At 34.6% G+C, this 11,785-nt stretch overlaps 1 protein-coding gene across 2 annotated transcripts in view; it reads right to left on the bottom strand.

Annotated features, from left to right (window-relative positions):
• Positions 1-5,091: 5,091 nt before the first annotated feature.
• Positions 5,092-11,785, bottom strand: part of Ikzf2 (IKAROS family zinc finger 2) — a 143,747-nt gene continuing 137,053 nt past the window's right edge. For both annotated transcript variants that reach the window (XM_076865689.2, XM_076865688.2), the window contains exons 7-8: positions 11,495-11,638; positions 5,092-5,831 (exon numbers count right to left, since the gene is read on the bottom strand). In XM_076865689.2, the coding sequence (XP_076721804.1) occupies positions 5,107-5,831; positions 11,495-11,638 (869 nt within the window). In that variant the 3' untranslated portion in view covers positions 5,092-5,106. The remainder of the gene's footprint in view (positions 5,832-11,494; positions 11,639-11,785) is intronic.

Raw genomic sequence — 11,785 nt, 5'->3', positions numbered from 1 at the left:
GTTTTATTCACAATAAAAAGGACATATTAGAAAACTAGTTATTCATGTACCATTCTGTATGGAATAAAGGTTAATTAATAACAAATTTATACCGAAAATATACAAATATGATGATATGGGGGGAAAATCCCATGAACAGAACTTATGTCTGAGAGTGCATGTGAAAAATATCCACAAACTTACAGTACAACAAGATAAAACTAAAAAGCTACAAAGAGAATGTTATAGGAAACCTTATGGAAATTCCAAAATTTTAGGCTTCTGCAATAAATGTAAAAATATTCAAGGTGTCATTATTTGGCCTAGCAATACACTATGATAAAAAGAAACACTAGCATATCACAGCTTCTTGGTCATATGACATTTGCTTTACATAACCAGCAGCTCATACTTAAAAAGCTGTCATATCCTAACATATCCACTGCAGGTAATACACAACCATGGTCTGAAACCATTTGAGATTAGGCTTTGGAGGATAGCAATGTGATTTAACAGTTCAGTTTTGCTTCATTCAAGGAGAATTAATTATCTGCTTTTTTACATTATTCCACATAACATTAACAGATTAGAAGATAGAGAGGTTCCAAGACTAGAATAACACTAGTCTGGGGATAAAAATTAAATACAACACTGCATTTTTTTGGACTCAAAATTCTACTAATAAATCCGTGTGATACAGAACTTATTCTCTCTTAAAAACAAAACAAAAGCACATACCATAAATCAATTCACAGCTAAAATTTCACCCCACCTTCTATTTTACCTATATAATATTGGGATGGGATTCAGAAATACTATCAAACTAAAAAAACTAAAATTTGGTTTCAAAGTTTCCATTTGCTTTTAGCAGCTAAGCTGAAAGTTTCTGTATTGAAAATTGCTTTAGCAGTTTTTCCCTAAGAACATAAAGATGAATTATACAGTATTCAATTTTAAGTAATTTTTAAAAATACACAATAAAAGTGTTGTAGGGCTAAAATAGCTAACCAACACTCTCAATGCATTTTAAAAAGGCACCAATATAAAAATGTTTATAAGTATTTAATACATTAAATTCAGGATTTTCAGAGACCAGTTACTGTATATTTTAATTATTTTGCAGAAACTGGAGAATTAAAAATATTTCTAAAATAACTTTTGTATGTACAAACTTCAATTTCACTCCCACTTTTTTTTTTCTTTTGCATTTGGAGAATTTTCTGCTATAGAACAATCAAACAGAGAGTACTTACTAAAATAATATATAAAATATAACTGAAGAGGACCACAAATGTAACTTTTTTAAAAAACAAAATGAACAATCCAAAGTTTTTAAAAAATGTAGGTAGCACCTCTCTTATAGTTTAAATTCTGTCTGTAAATTAGGGGCATATAGTTTTTTATTTATATTTCTGCAGCCTCTTACGTTCTTTTTCTACCCCAATAAACCATTTGGAGATAGGATGAAATAAGATTTGGAAAATATTTAAAACATAATTTTTCATCTGTATGACTTCTCTGGTGTAAATTTTGATAAACATCTATAAAATCGAAGTACTTCATGGTTTGGGAGTTATATAACTGAAACACAAAAACAACAAATTTTTAAAAGCTCATGAAAATATTCTTGTCTTTCTCTATTTACCAACAAGTAAAAGTTACTATTTTTTCTATATTTTCTTCCTTTTCAAAAATGAATTTATATTTCTTTAAATTTTTATCAATCATCTTAAATTTTTTTCATTGTTTCACTTTGTTCTGGAAGTAGATCATAAAGACCCAAAGATTTAAGTTTAATAATTGACACTAGTTCTAAAGACACACTAGTAACATCTTATTATTTTTTTAATACAATCAGGTATTAACTATAATTTTAAATCTCTATGTTCTTGTAACATCTAATAACTTTTTGCTTCTTGAATTTCCTTTAAAAGAATGTGTGTGATACACACGCACAGCACATGCACTGATTCATACAACTGCCTGTATGTATGTAGACAGAAACTTCCTACTTTGTCCCCAATCCGAACTCTAGGCTCTCACTCTTCCATTTTGTCCCTCCAGAAAATTCTGAATGGAATGTTTCAACATCTTCAAATCTATTTCTTTCTATCCGCCTACTGGCCACTTTCATTGTTTTAAAAAGCCTACTATGGCTTTTTAAAAGAGACTATCACTATTCCAAAGAGGCAGCAACCTTTCCCAAAAAGAGCTGGAGATAAAAAAAAATCTGGGCAAAATTAGGGCAAAGAGATGTGATGAATTTCTGGATTTTTGCCAGACTGGAAAATACAGAGGATAACCCATTTTCATGCCCCTCAAATACTTTCTGCACTGTGAAATCTCACCTAAATAAATTGGGCATACAACGGTTATGTAAAACCTTTGATTTATTTTGTGTCTGACCCTCGTATTTATTTTTAGGTGCTACCACGTTGCATATTTCCCTTTTTGATGAAGGGGCATGCAAATATAGCCATCCAGTGATTCTCAGAAAGTACTGTGTTCACAAAAATTCTTTCTAACCTACAAATGTGAATTGACCTTGTCCTCATTTGTCCCGGCCACACCTTGATCCATCATCTCTTTCTGTTCCTCATATCATGAAGCTAAGAAAATGCAAGTACACATTTGTAGCAAATATACATTCACAAGTATTAGCTCCTTTCAGTAAATAGTTTCTCATAAAAATGAAATCAGAAAAAGAGAGTGCATTAGTACTGTCTTCACAGGGGAACTATACAATTCTTTAGGTCCACCTAAATTCAGTTTCATCCCAGGGCAGGTAGGTAAGTGATTATTTAAATGAAAAAAAAAAAAAGAAATAAAATTCATAAATGATGCCAGCAGAAATTCATACACAGGCAAAATTGTGAACATAGTGACTGGCATCCAAATGTTTCCCTAAATTACAGTAAAACACAAAATCATGAGCCTTAAAATTATTTTAACCTCATCTAAAAGGAAAATAGAAATGTCATTTCAATTATGATTTGGAAGGAGTTAGGATAGGTGGGGGTGAGAAAGCCTCAAAGACATGCTTTATCTTTGAATAATGTTCACAATGTACCAAGGCATGCAGGAAAAAAAAAATTAACAGTTGGCATTCTATACATCTCTGTTTTGGTGCATTCTCTCAGATTTAAAGGAACAGTTTGGACATTTCTCCAAAAATAATTATGATAGGAATTAGTAAAAGAGAGAGCCAAATTATAACTGTTTTTACTCAGTTATGTGTTAGTGCTTAGAAGTTGCTTAAATAAGCAAATAGTAAACTAGAAAATGAATTAACAGCAGCACTGGAGCCAGATTTGCTAATCTGACCACAGTTTTCTAGTCTTGATACTTCTCACACCACACTGTCGCATTCTATTTTATGATCTTTTAGAGCAGCAATTAGCTACTGCTTAATAGAAAGTTCAATATTTATAAATGTTTATCAAATAATCCAGTCATGGTCAGGCCTGTTTTCCCCAAACACAAGCAGCAAGTTCTACCTTCCCCTGTTTCCCCTCAAATGACTTGAGAATCAGCATCACTTGGTTCCTCCCCTCTAATGCTGTTGAATGGAAAGAAAAAAACACCAACAAAAAAAGAACACCCACATAAGTGAAATTAAAATCTGCACATGAAATATGGCAACATATGTTATGTATGAATTAAAAGATGGAAAATTCTGTACTAAGGGATTTACAGAGATGAATGTCTTTAAAAAAAAAACACAGAAAAGTGTGCAGCACTTTTGCTCGAAGGTTCTGTCATATTCTATACTATAAGAAGGGTAAGAGCAAATTTTGTTGCTTTGTTGTTGTGTAGCCCAGTGAACAGATTACAAAGAAGTTCCCTTTTCTCTGCAGCAAAAGTAGTGAATATTGTTACTGAAGAAATACTAGAATAGCCCTAGTTCAATAACCTTGTAAGGTTCAAGTTACCACATTCAGGTCAAATAAGCAATTGCTTCAAGATTTTGAATGAAGTAGCCTATATAGCACAAGTTTTAGGACCTTCTACTCCAAGAGTAAAAGAGGAATGAACTATGGACACAACACTGAGTGGTCACAGCTTGAAAAAACCAGTGAAGAGAGAAATACCAGAAAAGGGATTTCTAGTGGGTTTTCCCCCTACTGTTAGCCTAATTATATTTTTCTGCTGACTGGTTAACACTGATTAAATGCCGATAAAGTGACAATTGTAAGCATACTTTTAGAAACAAATACACATACTATGCCGCCATCACAACTTTCAAAAAAATCCCAAACAAATTTATGAAAAGTGGAGTCCCACCTGGAAATTACTGACTGCCTCTTATCCACTCTTGTAGACCATATGTTATTCTGAAAACTACATAAAAATACTATTAAAGGTGTTAAAAGTAAGGCTGCCAGGGTGTCTATAAAATGCCAGTCATCAAAACTATGGAAAAACAGTGCTTAAGTTTAGAAAAATAAGATCAAAGGACCTCAGATGTATTACAGTGGTCCTTAACTACCTGTAGTTTAAAAGTTTTGCTATATGGTACAGTGTAAAACATACTGAATTATAAATTCCGTAGGGGAAGTAAACATAGAACCCACGACGACTGAACTCATCCTAGGAGTTATCACTGAAAATAACAATGTGTTTGTATTCCATAATCTCTAAAGAACAAAAAACCAGTTTACATTTTGAAACAAGTTCTTCTTTGAAGAGTAAAATTACTTATACCATTTGAAATCGCTGAAGTCCTACCCAGAAAACCCTAAAATTTCCTGCCTTCCATCATAATCCTGAACATCAGTGGCAAATTAGAATATCTTAGGTGAATCTATATGAATCAAGTGATTTTTTTCAAAGCACGGTATGCCTTATATCTATATGTGGCAGATATGAACTGCTTTAAGTTCCCATAAAATAAACAAGCCAAGTTATCAGGAAACAATATTCCCCGTCCCTTCTCTCTTCTGCTTCTTCCTCGTTGTAATTAGGCAGAGCAAATGACACTGCGTCCACAAAATAAGAATTATTGACAGTAATAATATTTTTTTAAAAACGGTATGCCAACATCTGAGGGAAGGTGGGATTGTAAGTGCAGTATTTCTTCATGTGCAGTTCTTTACTTCATAGGGGTCCCCTTTGGAATGAAAAGGCCTAGTGGAATGTGTGCTCCCCTCGAACAATGTGTGATGAAAACTCGTAACGGTCCTGGCTTCGATAGCCACAGATGTTGCATTCCAGTGGGTCCCGGTAGCCATGGCAGCCCATGTGAATAGTATACATGACATGGTCTAGGAAAAGGACTCGGCAGTGCTCACACTTGAAGGCCCTTATCTGTTCTCCTTCTCCATTGAAAACCTTATAGATGTCCTTCAGTGAGCCCTTGGGAGCCTTGGTGGTATCCAAAGCCTTGACATCCTCCTTCATGTAAGCTGGGCTTTGTTTCCTCTTGGGATTTAAGGCAGGGTTTCCTTGGTAGGACTGGTGGTCATCATGGCTGCTTTCTGAGTCAGTTGAATCCAGGCAGCTATTGCTGGGAGAGGCCTCTCTTTCCTGGGGTCGACTCTTTGGTCTGATGAGAGAGATAGGGCCATCCATGTTGTTTTCATGACTATCAGAGGTTTCCCTGCTAATGGGTCTTTCTATCCTGTTTGGATGATAGACCTGAGAATAAGCTGAGCTTATAACTGGGGCCACCTCAGCGATTGTGCTTGGCGGGTGCGGCATCAGAGGGTGAAGGGCCTCAGCTCCAAGGTAGGTGATTGCATTGTTGATGGCTTGGTCCATCATGTGAGACTGCATCAGCTCAGCCTCCTTCTCATATGTTAAGTTCATATCAAAATGAATATCTGGGTAGCTGAATCGCATGAGCTTTTCTCCTGGAAAAAGGAGAAAGAGAAAAGAAAATGGAAAAAATAATGAAATCAGTTAACGGATTAAAAGTTATAAAAGGGAATAAAGTTAAGAAATCACTTCCATTTTTCCATAAAATGGTATATCTTTTTCTGTAGACCAAGTGTTTGGGCTCTTTACTTTTGCTGAGACCCAGAGACATTCTAACTATGAAAAGAGAACTAGTCACAAAAAGTCATGTGAATTTATTCTAATGCCATCACAAGACTACATTTAGCCCGAAAGGTATGTTTATCTTGTTTTCACTTTCTATTGAATTTCTTACTTGCATAAAGCTTAGGGACTCTAGCAAAAAGAATAAATATGAGGTGAAAATAAGTCAGAGACTATGCTTGATTTGCATATTTCAAACACAGTGACCAAGCTACTAAGATCATGAAAGCAAGAGTTATTTGGTTATAATATCTCACATCACTCTTGTGTAGGATTAATTTGGTTTATTTTGCTGTTATTTGAGAAAAACGTCAACACAATGTATATCATTGTGAAGGATTCAAAAAAATCCTTATTAGAATATTTTTAAAAATTGCATCACCTAGTAAAATGAAGTTTAAGGCTACCTAAAAATAAGTTGGGGGGCTAGAGTCATGGCTCAGTGGTAGAGCGCTTGCCTGGCATGTGTTAGGCCCTGGGTTCGATCCTCAGCACCATATATAAATAAATAAAAGATCCATTGACAACTAAAAAATATTAAAAAATAAGTTAGGGGTTATTTCTACATGTACTTGCTCATAATCTTGGAGGATCTCGTGTTTTATAACTCTGTTGCTAAAAATTGACAGTTACTCATTTTTACACCATCCCTTTCTTATTCAGATATGTGTGATGATGCTGTTATGGACATACATTGTTAGTTTTCTGTACTTTTTCTTGCTTAAAATATCTTTGTGGTTTTTCTTTAAATGAATATAATTTTACTCTAATATTCAATATAATGCCTGAACATTAACTATACAACAGTTTTGGTACCTGAAATAGGAAAGGTAACTTTAATTTTTCTCAAAATATTGCAGATGACAGAATAGTTCTGTCATTAAAACAATGTGGTATTTGTCTAGTTATTACAATAGGTAAATCTTATAGATAAATGCTTCTTAAAAATATATATAGAATTCTTACATTTAGTATGCTAAATATAATTTATAATCATGATAGCAAAAGTGGATCCAGAGAGCTGCATTCTGGAAAAGCACATTCAGGTAGTCAGTATTATTTCAGATTTGAAGAAATGGCTCCAAAGACAGATCAGGGTAATGATTGGAGTAATAAAACATTGAAGAAAAAATGATGAGAAGTTATTTCATGGCATCCAATTTAAGATATTGTAATGTCAAGAGTTTCAAAGTTACGTTACATAAACCTGATCTATATTCTCAAAGAGCTTACAGTTTTGAGGGAATGACAGCAATTTAATGACCATTTATAATACAGCTCAGTGTATGCTATAGGGCCAAATAAGAGACATATTTAACTCATACTAGGGGAGTAAAGAAAGACTTCTTGAAGAAGGTGGTGTCAGGAATAAGAATGTGGTGGCCAACACTAGTCAAACAAAGAAACGTGGGGGTAGATCCTCTGGTGGGAAGCTTAGGCAAGAGGGCATGACTTATAAATAAGGAAGTGCTTATATTTCAGCAGACCTGAGAGGAAACAGATAATAAAGATGAACCAGATAATATAATACAGGGTTCATTCAAAGCAAAGGAATTGGAATTTTATACTAAGAGCAATAGGAACTGAAGGGGTTAAACAGGGAAGTAGTCTTATTAGATATTCATTTAACAAGAGGATTTAGGAAGTTGCTATCAAGATCATGGTGGCTTGAACTGTGTAATATCAGTGCAAGTGGAGAAAAAACCAACAGAATGGATTTTAAAATGAAATGTATTTTTAAATGAAATTTTAAAATACAGTAGTCAGGGCTTGATGTTTATCTAGATGTAGACAACGAGAAAGAGAAAGGAAGCATGAAGCACAGTTTTCTGGCTTGGGAAACTTAGTGGATGACAGATAAAAAAGATGATAAATTCAGTTTGGGGGCACTATGAGTAATAGTCACTCCAGTAAGCCCCTAGATAAAGTATCAAACTTAGGAGAGAGATCTGGGTTTAAGATGTAGACATGAGAGTCATCAGTTGATAGAAGTTGATCTGAAGCATGGGAACACACTATTATCACTCAGCAACAGGTGAAGAAGAGTCAGAAATAGAACCTGGGAAACAATTTTATGTCAACTTACAGATAAAGCCAACTAGTATTCCTGAACTTGGCATCATGAAAGCTCTAGGCCTTGCTCATCATGGAATGAGGAGTTTCTAGGGCTAAAAGAATGGGCTGGGGTTGTAACTCAGAGGTAGAGCACTCGTCTACCATGCGTGAGGCACTTCATTTGATCCTCAGCATCACATAAAAATAAAATAAAGATATTGAGTCCACCTGTAACTAAAAAATGAATATTTTTTTAAAAGAATGTGCCTATCAGGCTCACTGCCCAGACCATAGTCTGGGAACTTTCAGACCCCAGAATTCCTTTATCAGATGGCTCCAAGTGTGCTTCCAGTCTGTACAGTTTTGTTCATGGGTTCCATTCTCCTGAATACCAACTGTGCCACTGATGAGCATTCACCTAAGCTTGACACATGGCCATGATACTACTCTTTTTGTGCTAGGTGTACAATATAAATAGAATTTGGAAATGCAAGACAGGAGTGTCTAAATGTGTGCATGAAGCACCATTCTGATAACAGAGAACTAGGAATTGGTCTAAGGGAGGGGTCTGGCTGCAGACCAGAAGGTGGTTCTGCTCATGCTGCCAATGTCTGGTGTGGAGTACTAAGGAATCTGAGAATCCTATATTTATGTGAACTTTGCCTTCTAAGTTAGGAGGGTAGAACATCTGTTTTTCAGCTTTATTTAAAATAGTGAACTATTTAGACATATGAATGGTGTCCTCCATTGTACTCTACTTCTGCACAGTTGAAAAGGATAAGTACACAGAGAGGAATAAGAAGAAGCAATTAGGGAAGCTGGCTGGAGGAAATGAAGGAGAGATCAACGTCATGGAGCCAAGAAAAGATTATGTTCAGAAGGAACTGACTATTCAAAAGTGGCAAATGCTCGCCAGGAGTTGGGTAAGAGATACAGCCTAAAAGGGTCCACCAGACTTGGCACTGTGAAAGAAAGCTGCAACATCCAGAGGATAATTTCAGTGGAGCATGGGAAAGAAAGGAGGTTACATGAACTAGGATAAAAGAAAAAGAAAGAAAGAAGTCATGGAAAGTAGGCACAGAATTCCATCTTTGAAGAGAAAGAGAAAGTAGGGGGTGATAACTAGAAGGAGACTTGGGCTTGAAGGAATTTTTAAAAGGTTTTAATTTATCACCTTAAATACTGATAGGCAAGTGAGAAAAAGGAAAACTAATCATGTGAGGTATCTGGGGGGGGGCATAATAGAAAAATTCCAGACACCAAAGGAAAGAATCGGAGGGATAGTGCTTTTACTGAAATAAGGAAATAAAGACTAAAATATTAACGAAGATGCACATGATCCTATAGGATTGGTAATATATTGAAATCATTTCAACTCATTCCCTAGGCATAAGATATGAAGCTTGCAGAGAACAAAGGTTCAAAATAGCAGCAGGAGAGAAGTTTGGGGAGAGATAGAGGAGTGCTGCTACATAGTATAGATGGACCAGCTGATACTGGAGATCAGTTAATCATTTATCTATTGACTGTGGGATTTTCTCCAAAGTACTAGCAGCTGAGGTATAAATATGGAAAAAAATGCTCAGTCAGCTCCATGAGAGAGTGAGGTTTCACCAAGAGAAGGTGGCAGGACAACAAGGCAGGAGTCAAGCACGCTAGCATGAGAGTGCCAGAAGACACAGAATGCATAAAGTGCATAGATCACTGGCCAGGAGACCTTGACAAGGTCAAAGAATAATATTTAAATGAGGGAGATGGAAAAAAGGAATTTTGGGCAAGTATGGAATGATGAAAAGTTTCATTTCAAGAACAAGCAATGAAATAGTCACTGTGCTATTCTTTGCTATATCTTCTTAGGATAGAATCCAAATAAAGAAAAAAAAATCTCATTCTTCATAAAAACATCTAATGTCATTACTTTAGACTCATACTGTAATTTTCTAAAAATCTGTCTCTTTTCTAAGGAATATAATTAAGAGTAGCATTTCTGTCATAGGAAACATGACAAAAATGTTACAAAGAATAGACTATATAAATTCAGAAGACAAAAAAGAATACTAACAAATTTCTTATTTTTCCAACTATACTTAGTGTCTAGTTGGATATAAGCATTTGATGTCCTTCAATAAATTAATTTTTAAAAAATAAATGTAATGGTTTCTGATCTCCCACCTCCTATTTTCCCCCCTTCTCCCCCTCAAAGATACCTATAAAAAAGAAGAAAGGGTAACAGAAAGAAGTTCCCAAGGTAGGGCTCTGAGTACATTCTTGAACTGACTTAATATGACCCCTAGAGTCACTCATTAGGCTTCTTTCAGTGAGCTCTAACTAAATTCCACCAGCTGGTCAAAAAGCAGTATTTTGTTGATTTGTTGGTTCTTCAATTTTAGATAGAAAGGAAACCTTCTCAAAATGTTATGGAAACAGAATTTTATTACTCCTTCCTTTCTGAAGTAACCAAAGAAAAGATTTTCTCCTAATCACCCTTCAATCAGGATGTCCTACAATGCTGAATTTAGAATGTGAGAATCTGTTTTAGTACTTTTCTCTTCTTATTTTTACCTACACATAAGTCTTCAAGAATATATATATTAAATACACAGTGAGTGACATTTCTTTAACAAATCTTTCTGTTGAATATAATTTTTACTTTCTAAAAAAAAAAAAAAAAAAAGCTGTTTTTTTTTTTTTTAAATCCTTAGAGACACTCTATGACTTACAGCATGCATTTAGAATGATGCCAGCACTGGGCGTATCAAAGAATATCTAAGGGTTTGGATATGAAAAGGGCAAGTCTAAATATATGATATCTAATCTTTTCAGTTCAAAATCATAGGCTGGATGGAAAACAAAGATCAAAATATACAGTATAGATCCACATGTGAAGTATCTTGAATGTAGGTTGCTACATTATTTTTCTAATGTAGAATTCTGGGGAAAAAAATCTCTTAATTCTAGATCAAATACTAAAAGAATTAATACCATGTTAAAAAAAGTAAAAATCCTGGTATTACTGGCAAATTAAAAACAGTTATAAAGCTGGCTAAAAGGCTAGATCATAGGGCCCTTATAACATGTAATTATTTTAAATAATATTTTATTTTGTATGTTATTTCAATTTATATATTATTATATTTTTAGATGGAGACTGATGATTAACAGTCTTTACTTCTCTTTCTTATGCTTGTATATCTAAGGGTGTGTGTGTTGTGTATAAATAAGTGTGTTTATGTGTGTGTGTGTGTGTGTGTGTAAATAAGTGTGATGTTGATGGAGTATCAGGGAGTAGAAAAGAATAATGGAGAAGAGATGAATATTTTTTCATGACCTAAGATGTCCCATATATATTTCTAATACATAGGAACTTGCCTTTCCAACTGGGGTCACCTGGTAAAGAAACAAAAGCATTTGCACTGCTTACCCACAAACTTTTGTGGAGTGGAGCTTTTACGTTTTCCCATATTCCCCGTGAGCTTCTCTATGACAGCAGGTCTCTCAAAAGGCACCAGAGAAATATTGTTGTCCATAATAGGCTCTTGATCCTTACAATCTTCCATAGGAGGTACTATACAAAACCACACAAAAAAGCATTCTGGTAATTTCTTCAACAATTTTAAAGATACAGAGATAAATTTGCCATTCCAATATGCTATAAAAAACATAAGCTAGTATGTTTGAATGAAAGCAAGTAGAAAGAATAACCTCTAGTGTG

Source organism: Callospermophilus lateralis, chromosome 9, assembly GCF_048772815.1.
Source record: "Callospermophilus lateralis isolate mCalLat2 chromosome 9, mCalLat2.hap1, whole genome shotgun sequence".
Classification (NCBI taxonomy): Eukaryota; Metazoa; Chordata; class Mammalia; order Rodentia; family Sciuridae; genus Callospermophilus; species Callospermophilus lateralis.
Note: the sequence above shows the minus strand (reverse complement) of the source record. Positions and strands in the feature narration are given on the sequence as shown.